General features: G+C 52.5%; 1 protein-coding gene across 2 annotated transcripts in view; it reads right to left on the reverse strand.

The window, feature by feature from the left end:
* The window catches only part of CLMN (calmin), a gene marked incomplete at both ends in the record, with an annotated part of 93,472 nt that extends 87,183 nt beyond the window's left edge, over positions 1–6,289 (reverse strand). For both annotated transcript variants that reach the window (XM_080706901.1, XM_080706900.1), the window contains one exon: positions 6,208–6,289. In XM_080706901.1, the coding sequence (XP_080563027.1) occupies positions 6,208–6,289 (82 nt within the window). The remainder of the gene's footprint in view (positions 1–6,207) is intronic.
* Positions 6,290–20,303: the final 14,014 nt, after the last annotated feature.

Consider the following 20,303-nt stretch of genomic DNA (forward strand, 5'->3'; position numbering starts at 1 on the left):
GGCTCCACCCTGGGCCTCTTCCAAGACAGAGCAACTGACCTGGCAACAAAATGTATCTAACAAATGGATGGGGATGGCTCCCAAATCTCTCTCTCTCTCTCTCACACACACACACACACACACACACACACACACACACACGCACACACACAACCCTTTCCTTTTGCTGAGAGCATTTTACTAAGTTTCTTCATTTCTCCATCTTTCCTCTCTTTTTGCACAAGGCCAAGTATTTGGGGGCTTGTGGGTACTTCTCTGTCCTAGTTCAAAAGTAGCCTGGGACAATATGGAAATGGGTGTGGCTGTGTTCCAATAAAACTTTATTTACACAAACAGGCAGTGGGCCAGACTTAGCTGTGGAGTAAAGGTTGCGGATGCCTATTCTATTAGAAAAAGAAAAAAGAAAAAAAAGGAGATACATCAGCAAGATCGGAAAAGTTGCCAAAGATTCTTTGAAGTCACTTTATGACTTTGTATCAGCTGCCTCTGATTCCTTCTGCGACTGACACAATCTACCCCTATTTAAAAAAATAAAAGAAAAAAAACAGGCGTGAAGAAACGAGAAAGGGTTTCTATGGGAACAGAGCAGGGAGTTCATTTTTTAGTGGTTCACTCACTGAGGAGACAATCTTTATTTTTCTCTCTTTGCCTCAGATGCAGGGCAGGCGTGACTTGTGGCTTATTGGGCAGGAGGACTTTGCCCAAATCCTCTGCCGTTCCGGTCAAAAATTAAATGCCAAAGTGTTGCACGGGTCAGGGAGGGCGTTCAGGAAAGCTGGGCTTCTCGGGCAAAGGGCCGCTGCCCAGAGCCAGCCGCAGGTCTGGTTGGATATTCTGCTGCCCCAGGAGGCTGCGCAGCCGGCGGGTAGCTGGTGGCTGCTCTCTGGCACCAAGGCCACCATGAGCTGGAGCACAATTGTGGCACAACCTCTCCCCAGCTCGGCAGCCATTTGGACTCAGGGCTTCCCTCAGGCTATGACAAGCCATCCCTGAGATGATACGGGGTAGTGGGCAGCTGCAGGAGAGGCAGCGGGCATGGCAGCTCCCCCGACAGACCACCGGTGGCCTCAAAGGCTCAAATGCTGGGCCGAGGCAGCCCCAGCTCTTCCTATGACAGTGTTCCTAGACCATGATGCTATTCGTCCTAGGGTGAACCAAAGAGTCGCCGGGGCCCCCAGTCTTGCGCCTAGCCCTCAGCTGCGCAGCTCTCCTGTACCGCGAGCGCACGTGGGTAGCTGAGTGGCGAGTGGGTTGGGGAGGTGAAGGCGGCCCAGGGCCTGCAGAAGGCCCTGTGGGGTCTAAGCAAGCATGAAGAGGCCCTGAGGCCTGGCCCCAGCCAGCGCAGAGGCAGCAGAAGCAGGAACTGGCAAGGGCTGGTCCTTCCTGAACAGCCGGCGCTGTGCTGCCCAGGCGCCTGCCTTCAGGCTAAAGCAGCAATCTTTCTCCTCTGTCAAACCCAGCAGTCAAATCCGAGGCCAGCCTTCAAAGTCTGGATTCGGTGATCCCTTTCTTGGAAGCCTTTGCGACTTCCAGGCACGAGGTTGATACCTTCTACCTATGAGACTCACAGGATGTCTTTGGAGAGCCTTGCCTGGGTTCAAATCCCAGCTCCACTTATAAGACACATGACGGAGGGAAAATTCTGACCCAGGGTGGGAATGCTGCTTAGGGAGGAGCAGCCAGCAGGCCCCAGACAGCAGGACAGACAGACGGAGGGATGCTCCCCAGGTTGAAGGGAATAGCCTCATGTCGTCCGCTCAGCCCTGCCCGGTCTAACCCACCTCCCACATGCCAGGTCCAAGTTGAGCCACTCTGGAACAAGGAAGTCAAGAATTTCAGGAGCAGGCCAGGTGTGGTAGTGCACACTTGTAATCCCAGCATTCGGGAAGCGGAGACTGGAGGATCACAGTTCGCGGACAGCCTCAGCCTACTTAGCGAGGTCCTTCGCAACTCAGTGAGACCCTATTGCAAAATAAATAAAAGACTAAAAAAAAAAAAAAAATAGGGCTGGGAATATAGCCTGGAGGTAGAATGCTCCTGGGTTCCACTCCCAGTACCGCAAAAATAAAGAATTACAGCAGCAAAACCCTAAAGCACTAGAACATCAGGAGAGACCCCGAAATGGAACTGACTTCTGCACTGCTAGAATCAGAAAATGTGAGTCCCAGGCTGGCCAGGCGGCTATGACAGCTTCGCGCGCCCTCCTTAAAGGTGGAGGCTAGAACCAGTTTTGCATTCTCCAGCATCTGCAAGATGTGATGGCTTGGCACATGTTTGCTAAGCTACACAGAGCAGGGCTCTGGGTGTGTGGGCCGGCTCCTGCATGAACAGAAACATCATTTTTTTTTTTTTTTTGCAGTACTGGGGATGGAACCCAGGGGCATTCTACCTCCAAGCTACCCCCCAGCTCTAGTTTTTATTCTTTATTTTGAAACAGGGTCTCTCTGAGTTGCAAAGGGCCCCACTAAGTAGTAGCTGAGGCTGTCCTTGAAATGCGATCCTCCTGTCTCAGCCTCCCAAATGCGGAGATTACAAGTATGTGCCATCACTCCTGGCCAGGAACATCTAACTCCTGCCCTGACACCCCTTTCTGCCTAGTAGTAGGTGATCCCAGCATGGGTACAGTGCTTGGCTGGACCCCAGACAAGGAGGAAGAGGGGCAGCCAATGTCGCCTTGGGCTCAGGAGGACACCATGGCCCTCCTGGTCTATGGCACACAGAGAACTAGGGCACGGGTCCATTAACCAGCTGCCTCTAACTTCAGCTCCATCCCACGTGGCCCCAGGAAGCGGGGGCCACCAGGAGGAGGCTGAGACATCCTGCCGCTCCATTTTCTCTTCTCCAAAAAGGTCAACAGCTTGGGCCACCTCCGTTTTCTTGCAAGGGACCCTGTGAGGGTGGCATCGGCAATCTTTGCCCAGACGGACATGAGGCTCTGCCAAAGAGCCCTTGCTCACAAACATCTTTGAGCCGACCCTATGAACTGCATGGATGAACACTTCACCTGCGGTGTGTCCCATCCCGGGGATGGAGAGACAGGCCTCCGGGGAGAGGCTGAAGAGACAGGCCAGAGCTGTCTTCTTTCCAGTGTTCCTCGGGAGATGGTCTGCATCATAATTATGGCTTCTTGGATTCCAGAATCCCACAGGTCAGGGAGACAGATAAAGGCCTTGGGTGAGCCAGGGAACAGAGGCCAGCGCACAGATAGGAAGATATAGGTCTACTGCTAAACGTTCTTCCTTAAAGTAGAACATCCCAGAGGCTTTAAGCTCAGGGCTGTGTCTTATTACTGACCCCAGAACCAGGAGAGAGTCCAAGCTTCCTGAAAAGAATCAGTGTTGCCTGATCCTGACAATCTGTCCCTATGATTACTGATTCCTGAATCCCCGCTGCACCACCACACAACTGTGACTGTCATGCTGAGAGTGACCACAAAGCTTATAAAATGACCCCTTGTCCCAGCTCTGCCTGACAGCTCTTGACCACCACCCACCCTCTCAGCCCAGCCAGGCCCCTGCTGGCACCCCCATCTGCTTGTCCAGGCACGTCGAGTGGGCTGGCACCCACCAGCTGGCTTTGCAGATCCTCTGAGTTCTAGCCTTCGGGACTTGAACCCCTAGCTGAGACTTCTGAGTACCACAGCAGCAAGGAGAGAAACTGTTAAGTGCCCATTTAATAGGGAAACCAAGGGGAAAACAGAGAGGACAGAGCACCCCCAACTCCAGTCCCAGTGTCCTCGCAATGCAGCTGAACCCAATCCTGCAACTCTGCGGAGCTAATGCTGCCCAAAGATACAGCCACAGGGTAGCAGAGCCGCACGGTGGAACAGTACCCAGCTATAAAAAGAGGGTAGTGATGCAGGCAGGAGCGTAGACAGATCACACTAACATAGCGCTGCTCACAAAGGGCAGGACCAACAGAAACCATACTGCACAGCTGTGTGTGTGTGTGTGTGTGTGTGTGTGTGTGTGTAACTGGGGACTGAATCCAGAGGCATTTTACCACGGAACTATACTCCCATCCTTTTTTACTTTGAGACAGGGTCTTGCTAAGTTGCTGTGGCTAGTCTTAAATTTGCAATCTTCCTCATGCCTCAGGCTCCTGGGATTACAGGTGTGCACCACCATGCCCAGCTCTGCACAATTTAATTTTATATCAAGTTCTAGAGGCAAAAATAATCTTCAGGGAAAAAAAAAATCAGGATAATGATTCCCTTGGTGGGGAATGTTACTGGGAAGGAAGGCCAGGCAACCACTTAGGGTACCAGAAATCTCCATCTTTCTCTGGTGGGGGATACATGGGTGTGCTTAAGATTTGAGCCTACCCATAAGTCTACAGTATACATGTGTGCAATACAAAAGTAACATGTATAATACATATATGTAATTTACTTATTTATTTATTTTTTGGTGGTACTGGGGTTCCTGGAAGCCCTTCTATCTCCGGGATACACTCCCAGACCTATTTTTACATTTTTATTTGGAAACAGGGTTTAGAAACTCGTTTTTATATAACAAAATCTATTGGTGCTCAAATTGTAACTGTTTTGCCTAAAAGTGAGGTTACCTAAGAGCTGGGCAGGGACAGCCCATTCATAAACTCCTCCGAACCCTCAGGACCCAGGCAAACTGTTCCTATTCTGTGTGACCTCCTGTGGTTCTGTGTTGGACCAAAAGTCCATGTTGCTGAGGGTCCCTTCACAACTGATGTCTAAACTGGGAACTGATGCCAGAGGAACGCAGGAACTTGTTGCACCAAGCTCTACTTAGAATGTGCTTATTAAACATCCAGGGATTTCTTAAGACCAAGGAACACAAACACACACACACACACACACACACACACAAACTTCCCGACAGCCCACACTAAATGCCATCTCAGCAGAAGATGCTGATGAGCACCTCCAAATAGAATGTGACTCTCCTCCGGCCACAGGACCTGGGCGCTCTGCTCATTATCAAAAGGGGTCATTTTCCAGAAGTCTGGTCCAACCTGCCCGCTCTGATGTACTTCACAGCCAGGGGAGAGCAGAGGAGCCCAGAGCAATCTCCGTCCCCAGGGCCCACCCCAGGAGGCTCCCAGAGCTTTTTCGGGTCACCTCTGCCTGCACCGCCCTTGCCCGGCCTCCGGGGGGAGCAGGTCCACGTGAGCTCCCAGGAAACATTCTATTAGGTGTATTAGGTGTAATCTCACTCTCCCCACCCCTCAGCCTGCAGGCTGCCTGGGTCCCTCAGCCTCCAGCAGCAAACTCACTACACCTGCTGGGGGGAGGGGCAGCCACAGCCCCACCACCTCCTTCCAGGCCTTCTCAGCCTCCCCAGCCTTGGACTCTCTGGATCCTCAGTTCTGCTGGGGAAGGGGTTAAAGGGACTTCACCTGCACAGGCCACCTGGGTAAAAAGGCCGGAAGTGGGGCTCTGTCCAGCTCTGCAGCGCCCGCGCAGATGGGAAGACAGGGCTGGAAACGCCTTTCACCGGGGGCAGCTCTCCCTGGGCTCGGTGGGTGGGTGGGTGAGTGATAACTGTGTGTGTGTGTGTTTATTTTCCTTCAAATATCTTTATGCTTTTAAAGTCCCCACGGCGAATACATTCTTTCAAAAGATAAACAGAAAGATAAACAGACTCCATCTGCGGCGGGGCGGAGCAGAGCCACCCGGGCCCTGGCCGCCCCCGGGGAGTCTCTCTGTCACCTCTGCCCAGGTCCCTTCGGGTACAGGCTTTGGTCCCTAGCGGGGGTGGGAGGTTGGGAGCCTGGTGCGGAGGGAGACTCTCTCCCTCTGGATGGAGCCCCAGCTCCAGGAGAATATGGCCAGCCTGGGTGGACCCCACCGCCCCGGGCCCCTCCGCTCCAGCGCCCCCCTGCGGCGCCCCCGCGAGGTCCCGAGCCTCCAAGACACAAGAACTCCCAGACCCGGGCCACCGCCCCCCTGTGCCCACGTCCAAACTTCTCCAAACTCCAAACTCGCGGCGGCGGCTGGAGGGAGGTGGTGACGTCCCCCTCGTGCAGAGGAGCCCTGCACACACGCACGCACACACACACACTCATGCACACGCACACGTGCGCCGCCCCACCTCCTGGGCGATGCACCTCGGCTCCGGCCGGGCAGCCCCGCGTCGGGGGGCGGCCGTGCCCGCCCCAGCCCCCACCCGAGCCCGGCGGCGGGAGGAGGGGGGCGCGGGGAGGGGGCAGCGGCCGGCGGCCGCGTACCTTGCAGGTTCTGGACTCGGATGTCGCTGATCTGTCCGATGAGCTCCTCGCGCTGGAACCAGTCCCATTCCTGCGCAGCCATGAAGCGCGGCGGGCGGGGGCCGGGCCGGGGGCGGCGGGGGCCCCCGGCGCGGAGCCGGGCTGGCGGGCGGCGCTGGCGGCGGTGCGGGCGCCGGCTCGCGCTCACTGCCCCGTGCGGGGGCGGGGGCCCCGGGCCGCGGGGAGGGCGGGGCGGGAGGAGGCGGCCTCGGGCCGGGTGCTTTTTTTTTTCTCCCCGGGGTGCGTGTGGGTTGGATTGTTTGGTTGCAAACGGTGATGAGGCGCGGGGTCCCGGCCCCAGATTGTGATGTCTCCTGGCGGGGGTGGGCCGGTGACGCAACCCGGGGGTGCGCCCGCGCGGGGCCCCCGTACCCCGTCCCGGGAGGCCTGGCCCACCCTCCGGCGGTGACTCCCCGCGCCGCCCGCGGACCCCTGCCTGCCCCTCTGGAAAGGCGACTCTGTCCCAGGGACCAGGCCCTCGTCCTGCTCCTCCCTGGGGCCTGGGAGAGTGGCAGAGGCCTGGGTGGGGGAGAACTAGTGTGGAGATGGGAGTTGGGGGGTCCCCAAAGTGGGGGCCGTGGGGAGAAGGGCTTCTTTCCTTGGCTTAGATATTGGGGTCATTTCCTTTCACTTCCGGGAGGAGGGAGGAACAGCCCAACCCCCAGGAGCTGGGGTGCCCCTGGGACCCTGGCCACAGGGGGTCAGTAAGTCAACAAGTGACCCTCTGGGGCTTCCCTGCAAAGGCCAGGACCGGCCTTCCTGGGGCCCCGCCCCCGGTTTCGGTTAACTCTTGAGAATTCCTGGATCTTATCTCTCTCGTTTGGGGCCAGGACTCCTGCCTACCTCTAGCAGAGAGCTCCTTATTGGTTTGACAGGGGAAACAGAGATTAAGACACCCCGGAGTCATGGAATTCTTTCACAGCTGAGGAAGGACGGGCAAGAGACGCCCCGGACCCTACAGAAAATGGCTTTCAATATGGAGAATTAGGGGGAAAAAGGAAAGAAAAGAATGTGGGCAGGGCTCCCTGAAGTTTCAGACACACAGATCTGGGTTCTTCCCCTGAGCCCACACAGTTCTGACCGTGCAGCTCCCCAACTAATTAATAGGCAATGAGAAGGTCCCACTGATGGCACAGTGAGACACCCTCAGGTCACCTCTGGGAGGAGAGGACCAATAAACCAGAAAATTACAGAATTACAGATCCAGGTGAGCTCCAGAAAGGAGCAAATCCACACGGGGTGAGGAATGGGGTGAAGGTGGAGGTCTGCAAGGAGATGAGGCCTGGCCTTGAAGCCGAGCCTGGAGGAGTCTCCTGGGACCCCACCCCAGGGTCTTGCCAGGGGCTCAGGGGCACCTGAGCTCAACGCCCCTTCCCCAGGGGTGACCCTGCCTTCATTCCCAATCGCATGGCCATTTCCCACTCCATGGAGCAGGTCTGTTTCTGCCTCTGCAGAGCCAGAGTAGTAGGAGCCAGGCCTCACCGAATTTTGTAGCTATCTCCTTGTTTTCGACTTCAATTTATTTTCCATAACTGCCAGGAACCAAGATTGCACTGAAAAACCATTCCCTTCACAAAGGAAACAGCTGAGTTGAGCGGGCTTCCTCCCCATCGGGAGGTAGGTGGCAGAGAACCTGGCTTTAAACAGTCACCGCCACAGGCTGCATCTCTCCTGGGAGGGGCACACCACGAGGGGGGCACTGCCCTGGCAGCAACAGCTCCAGGCAGGGAGAGGCCAAACTTATGAGCAAACTGGGCACCAGATGCTGGACCCTCAGCCTGAAAAACTGCTTTTCTTTGTATAAAGTGGAAGGAATTTGGGTGGAAGGAATGTCGGAGCTGGCACTGGTCAAGAGGCTGGCTTTGGCCCCTAAAAATTGCTTACCTATCGGCCCTCTCCCCTTCAGTGTCTGGGTGCTTAGAAGCACACGAGGTTATTGTTACGGATTGGGAGAGTGTGGTTTTGGGGAAACTGTTCCCGGGGAGCCCTGTTAGGGACCCAGACACACTTTCCCTCAAACCACAACAAACCCCAAAATGACCAAAATCAGAAAAAAAACCGCGGGTTCTTGTTCTGAGCTAAGTATAAATATACATTAGCCCAAAACTCTTGCTGAAGATTTAAAGAAGTTTATTAGGAAGATAGAAATACAGGAGATAGTTACAGCCCTACGCCCGAGAGTGGCACAAGGGGACAATTCGAATGAACTCACCAAAGAACCCCAGTATGCTGAGTGTTCTTATCCTGACCAAGTCTGCGGCAGGTCCTTTGATCTGGAGATATGCTGACCAGTCTCTTAGCCCAATTTTCTGCTGTCTCCATCTCCGATCACAGACCTCTACACCTTTTGCTACCCTCCCAAGATGTGTTAAACTGCTTCTCCTGGACCTGGGATGTTCTCCCATCCTCTAGGCAGTATGTATCTCTTTAGAAATGTAGAGAGACCCCTTCCCTGGCTCCTGCTTTCTTTCCTTCTCTTTAGAAATGTAAATTACAAGTCCCTTCTTCCTGACAGTCCTGGCTTTCTTTAGTACAAACGATATATTTTCAAAATTGGAAATCTTTCCCAATACTGGTACATTAATACATTTTAAAACCTCTTCCCAATACTAGTACAGTTATCTATGATAGGCCCCTGTGCCATGTCCCCAACCATCAATCCTGGTTTTTTTACCTTCCTCCCTCCCACCCTCCCTTTCTTCCTTCCTCCCTTCCTCTCTTTTTCGGATTGAATTCAGACACGTTCTTCCATTCCCCAGCCCTATTTTATTTTGAAATATGATCTCATAGGGTTGTTGGGGGGTCTCTCTAAACTACTGAGGCTGGCCTGGAACCTGCGACCCTCCTATCTCAGCCTCCCAAGCACTGGGATTACAGGTGCTGGCCACTATGCTTGGCGGCTTTCCACTTTTTGATGCAGCAAAGCTGAGCTGCTGCTAGTCCTGGCCCTGCCTGACGCTGTGGCTTGGGTGTGGCTTGTCTCCCATGGGCTCATGTGTTAGAAGCGTCGTCTCCCACATGACCATGCAAAAGGCGTGGGACCCTTGAGAGGCAGGGCCAATGGGAGGCTTCAGGTCTTGTGGGATGGTCTCTCAGGAGAGATGTGGGTAGTTCTTGTGAGACCCTGGTTGTCCTTGCAAGAGTGAACTGCTATAGAAAGAACCAAAATGGCTTCTTCCCCTCTGGCTCCCTGGCTCACACATGATCGCCCCCCATGGTTGTGCTCTTGCTCTGATGCCACCCATCATGAGATTAGCCAGGGGGCTCTCACCAGAGCTGGTGCCATGCTGTTTGGACTTTAAGGTCCCCAAACTGTGAGCTAAATAAACCTTTTTTCTTTATAAGCTACGAGCCTCCAGTATTTAGTTACAGTAACAGAAAACAGACTAATATACCCAATTACCTGGAGATCTTTGCTTCCTGTGTTCCCTTTGAATAGCTGTGTCCTGCTCCCTCCCCTTTACCTAGCTCATTCCTCCATCATATCCACCCCTAAAGACTCCAGAGAGCAGCTTCTCCTGCTTTAGCTTCTCCCTGGCCCAGCTGGGTACCCATCTGTTACCATTCCCATAACTTTTGGTACAGTCTTATGATATGCACAAACCCTGTTGCCCTGTGTCCACATTACATCACACTTATGGCTTCTTACTGGGTATTTTTTCCCCCGATACATTGTGAATTCCCGAGAATGAGACCTTGTCACACACACATTCCATCTGAGCACTTAGCACGGTGCCTGGTGCAGAGAGAGGTCTCGAGATCGAAATGGTTGAATGAATGGCTTACTGTAGGCCTGATCTTAGAAAGTCGGAGACACAAATGGCCGACAATTGACCCTCATGTCCCGGCCCAAGTAAATGAAGGAGGTGTTCAAAATGTCTGCATAAGCCAGGTGTGGCATGCACACTTGTAATCCCAGTGTGCACGCTTGTAATTCCGGTACTTTGGAGGCTGAGACAGGAGAATCTAAAGTTACTTATTGAGGCCCTCCACAACTTAGTGAGACCCTTGGCCTGAAGAACTGCTTTTCTTTGTATAAAATGGAAGGAATTTGGGGTGGTTTTCCAAATGGGTTAGGTGCTGGTACAAAATAGTAAAAAAAAAAAAAAAAAAAAAAATAGGTAGAATGCCCCTGGGTTCCATCCCCAGTACTGCAAAGAAAAAAAAAGAAAGAAAGAAAGAAAAGAAAGTTTGCATATCTGTGGCAGGGGAAGCAATGCTGGGGGCTTCAGGCAGACACCAAACAAGACATGTAGGCTCCTCCCAGAGCATGTGCAGCCCCGCAGCAGGGCTGTGAGGCTTCTAAAAGGGAACTGGCCATTTGGATCTTACATGAGTTAACAGGACTCTTTCTTTTATTCTTTTTTTTGGAGGGGGGGAGGAGGGGAGGAAAAGTACTTTGCCTGAAGGCTTAGCTTCCTGGGAGTTTCCAGAAACTGATTTTTACAGACGCTGCCCAGTTCTAGAATGCTTGTCCTTGTTTAAAACCGACCTCTGCCAAGGGAAAGACTCGGAGGCCGATAATCCCTGGACTGAATCTCAGAGGTCACTGAGTCCAGCAGCCCTCCCCATATATGGACTTGGAAAGCACCTAGCCCTGTGCTGTTTCTGCCTCCCCTTGACAGGTGGACTCAAGGCAGGAACCCCAGACGGGTTCACTTCTCTGCATCTCAGGCCTACTTTGAGAAATAGTAGGGACGAGGAAGAGAGTCCCAGTGTTCCTGCCCAGCCGGAGGGATGCTGCCTTCTCTGGATGCAGCCACAACCCCTGCAGGTGCACAGTCCTTCAGCGTCTGGGCAGTCCTTCCTTGACTGGTGTCCACCTGGCCTTCAACAGTGAGATCCTGAGGTCAAAAAGGAAGGGTCACTGTTAGACAGGCTGAACATCTGCTAAGTGATCTGCCCCAGGTCACAGAGAAGGCTGAACCGGTGTCTGCCCCACGGCCCTCTCTGCCCGCCCACAGTTCTCCCAAATGTGAGGACCAGACGGACGCTGGGCACGGTGGCTTTAGTCATATGCATTTGGCATGTTTATGTGATATTATTAGAAATTCTTATCTCCACTGAAATCATACTGCTCATCAGCATATAAAAACCTTTAGAAATTCCAAATGGTGTCCAATTAAGAGCTCAGAAGAGAGGCTAGCTAGATTGGTGATTATTCTTCAACAGACCAGGAGAGGGGGGTCTCCTGGTAAGGGTCTGCATTATGATGTCAGCAGGCTGCACCATGGCATAAAGACTCCAGGCTTGTTTATGCATTCAACAAACAATTGGGTAGCCATACGTGGGTCTGTGCTCAGACCTGACCATGAGCCAGCTCTGGAGGATGGCCCAGCTCCTGAGTTTGGGCCTTGTCCTAGAACATGAAGAGCCTTTGAGGACTTAAACAGGGCTCAGATTGTCCCTTCAGTGGTATAGGAAAGGTATCAGACAGAGGTGTGGGGCAGAACCCTGGAAAGCCTGTGGGTCTCAGCGATTCAGGTGTGACATGGTGGTCTACACCGAGCAGCGGCTATGCAGTCGGTTCTTGAGCTGCTCAGACAGTGGTGTTGACGGTGCCAGGTGGCCCGCTAAGGAACTCACAGCACCCTGTCTATACCTCCATTTCCAACATCTCCGAGTATCTATCATACCCACTATGTCAATCACTTTTCTGTTCCTATAACAAATACCCGAGACAGTCAATTGATAAAGAGCAAAGTTTTCTTCTGGCTCAGGGTTTCAGAGGTCCCCGCCCATGCTTGGTTGGCCCTGTTGCTTTGGACATAGCCAACATGGAGGCTTGGGAGCAGAACAGGGCAGAGCAAACCTGTTCATCCCATGGCCAAGAAGTGAAAGAGGAAAGAAGGAGCCTGGGTCCCAGAGTCCACTTTGAGGTCATGCCCCAAAGTGACCCAAAGAACTCCCATCAGCCCCAGGTTTTAAGGTTCCAAAGCGCCAGGCTGGAGTCCAAGACTTAGCCTTAGGGACCTTTGGCGGAAACTTAAGCTCCAACTCTAGCACCCACTTTACCCCAAACTCCTAGAGAATGCCTTAAAAGTAGGGCTGTCTGCTTCCTCTTGCATTCCAAGAGCCCGATCTACACTGGAACATGGCAGGTGCTTAACAAATGTTAGTTGCATCCATGAATAAACAAATTATATTGAAGATTTCCCAAGTAGGAACTTCTGGTCCTCACTGACCTTGCTTCTAAAGAGAGCCAAGGTCTTCTCTCTGCCTCAAAAACCTCAAGCGTCAGTCGGGTGTGGTGATACACACTTGTAATCTCAGCATTTGGGAGGCTGAGACAGGAGGATCGTGGTTATGGCCAGCCTCAGCTACTTAGTGAAGCCCTTTACAGCTCAGTGAGACCCTGTTTCAAAATAAAGAATTAAAAAAAAAAACTAGGGCTGGGGGTGTGGCTTGGAGGTAGAATGCCCCTGGATTCCATACCCAGTACTCCTGGTCCTCACTGACCCTGCTTCTAAAGAGAGCCAGGGTCTTCTCTGTGCCTCAAAAAACTCAAGCGTTAGCCATCATCCTGCTTCAATTTCCCTACAGCTGCCACCAGGAGCCTTCGGCAATTCTGTGGTCTGGCCACAGAAAGATGTGCTGAGACAGATGAAGAATCCAGAAGAAAGCGAGAGGGTAGCGGACGTGTGGTGTGGTGCTCAGGGGACTGGAGCAGAGGGTCTGGTTCTGCTGGGGCTATTTAGGAGCTGTGTGACTCAGGCAAGTGCTACGCCCACCTGCCTCTTTGTGGTCTTGACAGTAAACTGGGGCCCCTTGCAGTCCCGACCTGGCAGGACTGTGTGAGATCAGAGATGTGCAGTGAGGAGACAGGACACGCTTCAGTAAGACACTCAATGTGCCTCACAGCACAGAATGAACCACACTCAGAAGAAAAACTGCCCCCGAACCTGGGAGGTTACCTATAATGCAAAAGAGTAATGTATTCTCTGAGGTTTTATTAATTTGTGTGGTGTGCGGAGGTGTTTGTTGGTGGGTGGTTTAAGAAAAAAATGCTGCTTCCCTAAGAAGACAGCACCGGATGCCCCAATTTCCACAAATAAAACCCTTCATTTCTCCCAGGTTTGAATAGTCAAAGGCTGCTACCCTGGAGACAGCTCCGCTAATTTTTTTGGTAGACATTAGAACTCTATTTAAGGAGTGTACCTTTTCCAAGGAAGCAAATGATAGTTATTTCCCCCCACCCATCCCATAAAGAGTTAGATATCGGCCATGTAGAGATACCAGGAGAGAGGAGACTGTGCAAAGGAGAAACACATATATGTGGTATTTGCGACAACATCGCAGGGAATATATAGTTGTTGTTTTTTTTTAACACTTTGAAACCAAAGACAAACTTTGTAGCTGAAAATCCCAAAAAAGATGGTTTTAAAGTCAGAGCATGGTGCCAGTTGGATCCCTGGGCCTGTCTCTCAAGCTGGCAAGACCTACACAGGCAACTCGATTTCAACAACCTTATTGTGCAACTATTTTTACTGTGCGGCCTACATCCAGAGCCCACCGTGTCCAAAGGACATTGTCGAGGGCTTTTACCGAAGGCCTCGTTTAATCCCCCCAACAACCCTGCGAAGGAGGCACCATCACTGTCTTGATTTTATTGATGAGGAAACGAAGGACCGAAAAGCTCAGCACATCCCCAAAGTCACTTAAGTCGTCCTTTAGCCAAGAAGGGCCTGGAGCCCAGCTGTTTTACACAAGCCAGGCTGGGCTTTGGGCTCCACATCAACAGCCTTTGGTACTTTTGAACTGGTGCTGGTTACTAAGTTGGGCTGTTCAAAGTCCAAACTCACTGGAAAGCCAGGCATGGTAGCACACGGCTGTTATGCTTGTACTTGCTGAGACAGGAGGATCACAGGTTAGAGGACAGCCTCAAGAATGTAGGGAGACCCTCAACAACTTAGTGACATCCTGTTTCAAAAGGAAAATAAAAATTGCTGGAGGTGTCCGTGAGGCAAGGCTGGTGCTGGGACCTCCGAAGCCAGGATCAGAGCCTGCCGAGGGGTGAGGCCAGTGCCAGGACCAGTGAGGTCAGGATTGTAGCCTGCTATGAGACTCTGGTGCTAGGGCCAGCGAGGTCAGAATCAGAGCCTGTCATGAGGCAAGGCCGGTGCAGGGGCCTCCGAGGCTGGGCTCAGAGCCTGCCGAGGGGTTAGGCCAGTGCCAGGACCAGTGAGGCCGGGATCGGAGCCTGCCGTGAGGCAAGGCCAGTGCTGGGACCTCCGAGGCCAGGTTTGGAGCCTTCTGAGGGGTGAGGCCAGTGCTGGGGCCAGTGAGGCTGGGTTCTGATCCTGCCGTGAGGCAAGGCTGGTGCTGGGGCCTCCAAGGCCAGGATTGGAGCCTGCCAAGGGGTTAGGTTGGTACCAGGGCCAGCGAGGTCGGGATCAAAGCCTGCTGTGAGGCAAGGCCAGTTCTGGGGCCTCCGAGGCTGGGATCGGAGCCTGCCGAGGGGTGAGGCCTGTCCCGGAGCCAGTGAGGCCGGGATCAGGGCCTGCCATGAGGCAAGGCTGGTGCTGGAGCCAGTGAGGCCGGGATCAGAGTCTGCAGGGTGGCCAGGCCAGTGCCGAGGCCTTCATGAGTGGGATCGGAACTTGCAATGCGGTATACACAGAGAAATATCACAGAAAATAAAAAACCAGATGCTTTCCCTAATATGCAAAAACCAGGAAGAAATAGGTAATAGGAGGAGATCTAGTTGAAGAAAGGGCCCTATAGAAGAGCAATTAAGGTGACCAATCAGAGGGGATGGGATGGGGGCAGATGGAATCTCTTTAAAACTCATGATGTATATAAACAAATATATCATAGTTAATTACCAAATAAAGCATGGGATTGAAGGAGGGGGAGGGAATGGGATGGGGGTTGGATAAAGGCTAATTGGATGACATGTGATTGTATATCCTCAGAATTTTTATATTCCATTGTGATGTATGACTACAATGCACCAATATATATATATATATATATATATATATATATAATATATATAAATAAATAAAAAACTTAAAAACTTAAAAAAACTGCTGGAGGTGTAGCTCAGAGGAAGAATGCCCTTGGGCTTAATCCTCGGTACCAAAAAAAAAAAAAAAAAAAAACCAAAAACGATTTAGGAAATGCTTTGGGCTAGTCATTGGCTCTAGGTAAACAAGACTGTGGGTGCCAGTTACCCTACCAGCAAAGAGACTCTTCATACGTGGCCCTCGGTAGAGAGGCCTTTACTTCTGATCCCTGAGAATCCCACCAGGCAGTACACCTTTTTATATTTTTATTTTTTGTATTGGGAATTGAACCCAGGGACATTCTACCTCCAAGCTATACCCACAACCCTATTTATTTATTTATTTATTTATTTATTTATTTATTTATTTTATTTATTTTGGTGGTGCTGGGGTTCCTGGAAACCCTTCTCCGGGCTACACTCCCAGACCTATTTTACATTTTTATTTGGAAACAGGGTCTCTTAAGCCAGCAAGGCTGGCATTGAACCAGCATGATCCTCCTGTCTCCATCTCCCAAGCATGGGGAGTACAAGCGTGCGCCACCACGCCCGGCTTGCTTTTTTTTTTTTATTTTGAAATAGGTTCTTACTAAGTCGATGAGGCTGGCCTCAAACCTGTGATCCTCCTGTCCAAGTAGTGGGATATAAGTGGGATGTCTCTGCCCCAGGAGATGCCTCAGCTTCTGCTCTTGGGGTCATGGTGGGCTTAAATGAGGTGACGGTCAGCATGTGGAGATGCTCCTGGCACAGAGGAGGCATGCAGAGGAACCACTCGCTGTCCTTGGGCCTCTGGCCATCCCTGCAGGTCAATGTCACTTGGAGGCAAGCACAAGGCAGGACCCAGTGGGGAAGGGTCCCCAGCGCTCAGGAGAACTTGTCAGCGCAGCTGTGATCCTGGAGCTCCTCGCGAGGTGGAGGCCGCCGGGCTCGTGGGCCTCGGAGCTTGCTTCACGCAGGGAGGAAGGGCCAGCGTGGCCTCAGTTGCTAACTGCGTTTTGGGGGTACTGCTTATTTTACCAGTGAACAAATGCTTGTGACTCCTTTGCCAGCCCCTCGGAGATCAATTTAGCAAAGCCATCTTTGAGCCCCATGGTTCTGTGGCACATGATTCCTGGTGATGTTGCTTACATGGCACCCTAAGGTGTGGGTCAGGTTTCACCAGCATACCCGAGCACGCTCCACAGTTTAGACCCAAGTGTGGCTCTAAAGAGCTGGAGGGGGACAAAGGACCTGGCGTCCTGCCTGCTCCTCTGCCTCCCCACCCCTGCTGGGGCTGGGTTTGGGACTGGCCCTCTCACTAGCCAGTCTACTCCCTGGGGTTGGTCACAAGCCCTAGATGGAAACTGGAAAAGAAGGTGGAAAGGAGGGAGGGCTGACAGCAGGGCCCGGCCCTACCTAATTTGCTGTGCAACTTTGGAATTCCCTTCCCTCTTGATAACAGGGCTCCTCTCTTTTCTAAACAAGACATTCCTTGGGAGACATGGCCACTCTTTGCCTGTAGGAGCATTGCCTTTCCTGGAACCCAATCATTTCAGAAAGCTGTCCGCCACACAGGAGGCTCCTCATGGATCCTGTTGACCTCCTCTGCCTGCTATTGAAGGGCCAAGTTGGCCCCCAGCGCGGCATCCACGGGGGATTGTTCGTGCCCCAACCCTCCTGGTGACAGGGCCCCTTTCAGCCCCTCTGGCCCCCAAGAGGGAGAATAGAGACTCCCCCTTCAGGACACGTGATCTCCCTGCCGCCATGGCGGGTTTGGGGAGCCTTGGATCAGGTTGACCTGCGCCTAGTGCCAGCTCTACCCGGATGTTCCCATCGTCTTCATCTAAACATCTTTCCAGGACTTCTCTACCCCCCCCCCAACACACACATCTACCACCCCTTCTTTTCTTCTTTCCTTCTCTTCTCCCTACTTTCTTCACCAATATTCAATTGTACCAGCCACTGTGCTGGGCATGGATGACACACACCAGTTCAGGCGGGGGGGGGGGGGGGGGGTCAAAGAGATGATGGACAGTTCAGTTAACCAATAGCTGCAGTCGGCTGAGCACCCTAGACAGAACGTTGTGGGAGGGGCGAGAGCATCCCTGGAGGACGCGTTCTCTGTGCGGTGGGGAGAGCAAGGGCTGGGAAGTTGCTTGGGAGACACAGCCATGAGCCCTCCTCTCATCTGGACATGGAGTTTATCCCTTCACTTCCTGACCCGAGCTCAGTCAGGGGACATTAGCGCGCAGAGGCTTCCTGACTTTTGTCATCTTTAGTGGCACTGGGGACCCCGAGATGGTGATGGGAAGAACCCAGGAGCTGCTCGAGAGGTCACTCGAGGTGCCCCGGCAGCGGTGTGCTGCTGCCACACGTGTGCGGCCCGCGAGGGTGGCTGCTGGAGCCCACATCCTCCTCCCACCAGCATCGGCAGTGAATCTTTGGTATAGAGGATGGGCAGACACCTGGCACCCCGGAAAACCAGGCCTGCATTCAGACACCCTGTTTATTTGCTTTTACAACTTGCAATTTGCAAAGGTATCCAAGTCTGCTCAGTTGCTGAAAACACTCACAGCTGTGAACTGGCACTGTGGGTACAGCCCAGGAGGGACGGTCATCTTTTCCCAGAGTTTTTAGTTGTTAGGGTCCGGTTCCAGAAAGACCTGTAGCCTCTTTTCTGACCCAGGACTCCATATTTACGAAGGGGCCCTGCCCGGGCTCTGTGGGTGAGGGAAGTTACCGCCGCGTGGTGAAGGCTGGCTCTCTCCCATCCGCCTGGATCTCATTTAGGGGAGAAAGGAATGCAGATACCCGGAGAAAGGGTGACCTTTTCCAGCTAGGTCATGACACCAAACATTGACAGCACCCCTCCTTTAAAATTGATGCTCCTCCTAATCAATGATGAGGGAATTGTTTCTTAAATGCCGCTAAATACAACCACGGGTCTCAGATGAGGCAGCTGGGGTCTTGCGAATTCTCCTCCTCCGCGTTCGGTGGCCCTGACCTGTGAGGAGGGCCGCTTAGTTTCTCGAGGTTGGCTGACAAGCATATGGGAACTAGGAGTTCTCTGCACGTTGCTTGTAATTTCCCTTTGATTTTATGAATTCCCCAGAACCATCATATTTAAAGAAAAGCAAAACAGAGATACCCCGCGAGCAGCAGGAGGAGGGTCACGTCCCAGCATCTGGAGCCTTGTCCTCCCCCCAAATGACTTCAGGGGAGTCTATGACAGACTCTTGCAAAGGCACAGCAGAACATGGGCCCTGGGGGCAAAAAGCGCCTGAGGAACTCCACAGGGGTGCGCCTGGAGGGGCTGCTCGCTAGGAACACAGCTAGGCTTCCCAACTGTGACTGCCACCCTGACTTCCAGGCCACCCAGACCTGAGTTGGATCTGCAGAGTCCACGGCTAGAGAGCAACTTAGCTTAGCCTCTCCGAGGCACAGCTCCTGCGCAGAGAATGGGGCCGCTGACCAGTGTGAGAGTGGATGCCTGCAGCCCCCCCTTGCTCCCAGAAGCAAACACCTCTGGGAGCACAAGGACCAACATCTGGTCCTTGTTCAGCTCCAAGTGCAGAACCAGCCCTGGCTTGGGGGCAGGATCTGGCTGCACAGCGTGACATCGGTGGACTGGACCGGACTATCAGGCCCAGCTGCTTCTCCCCGATGCCAGGCACACAGGTGCACAGGGTCCGCGTCATGGTCCCATGAAATGACATCATCGCCTCCACATCGCAGAGGAGCAAACTGAGCCTTCAGGGGTGGGTGCGGATGAGTGTAGGAGCCATGTTGAGCTTCCCTGCCCAACACTGATTCCCTCTCTTCCTGATATGAGGTATGAGGACCTACCCAACTTTTTTTTTTTTTTTTTCAATACTGTGGATGGAACCTAGGGGCATTCTACCTCTGAGCTACATCCCCAGTCTTATTTTTTATTCTTTATTTTGAAACAGGGTCTCAATGAGTTGCAAAGGGCCTCACTAAGCAGCTGAGGCTGTCCATGAACCGCGATCCTCCTGTCTCAGCCTCCTAAATTCTGAGTTTAAAAGTGTGTGCCACCATGCCCAGACCTACTCAACTTCTACTGGGGGGATTACCTCTTCTTTTGGTCAACAACTGGTAGAATTGTCAATCAAGGGGCCCACCTCCTCTAATCAAGACCACCCTCAATGGGTGGTCTCAGTCCCCAGAGTTTCCATCTCCAGCAGAGAAACAGAAACCCTAAGAATGGTGTGTGTGGGGGGGGATTAGCTCGAGGAGAGGGTTCTGTTCTCTTTCTTTCCAATTTCAAGACCCCCGTGGGCCTTCCCTTTCCCACATAAGTTAGCCAGGCTGGTTTCTGTAACCTGCATCCTCCAAACTCTGACTGGCACCGGAAGCAATTCCTCAGGGTCATCCAGCTGATGAGTGACAGTCGAGAGAAGCACCCACATCCCAGACCCGGGCTCAGTGCTCCTCCCACCATGGTGCGCGGCTGGCCTGGGGGTGACCCTGCCACAGGGAAGCCTGTTAAGTGGGTGCCGGCATCAACAAGGCCTGGCAATGGGCACATACTCGGTCACAGAACCGGTGTGAAGTCCCACATGCTGGAGCCCAGCTTCGAAGGCATCTGGGGAGATAGAACACAGAAGCCTGAAGGCCAAGGCTGCCCACACGCCTTCTTTGGATGAATTAATGGGATCACTTTATGTTGCTGTCACTGAACAACTTTGCTTCTCAAGCCCTCAATGCATGGTGTATTTTTTTTTTAAAGCAAAAAGTAGAGATCTTCCTGCAATAAGTTTCCTCATTTACCTAATAATAGTGCCTTACGTGGGCATGGTGGCACACACCTGTAATTCTAGTACTTAGGAGGCTAAGACAGGAGGATTACTAGTTCAAAGTCAGCCTGGGCAACTTGTGAGACTTTGTTTATTTATTTATTATTTATTTATTTATTTATTTATTTATTTATTTATTGTGGTACTGGGGATGGAACGCAGGGGCATTCTACCTCCAAGCTACACCACCAGCTCAATATTCTTTATTTTTTAATTTATTTTTATTTTTTTATTTTTTGTGGGTCTGGGGATGG

This window comes from Muscardinus avellanarius (assembly GCF_963383645.1).
Source record: "Muscardinus avellanarius genome assembly, chromosome: 12".
In the NCBI taxonomy this organism is placed as follows: Eukaryota; Metazoa; Chordata; class Mammalia; order Rodentia; family Gliridae; genus Muscardinus; species Muscardinus avellanarius.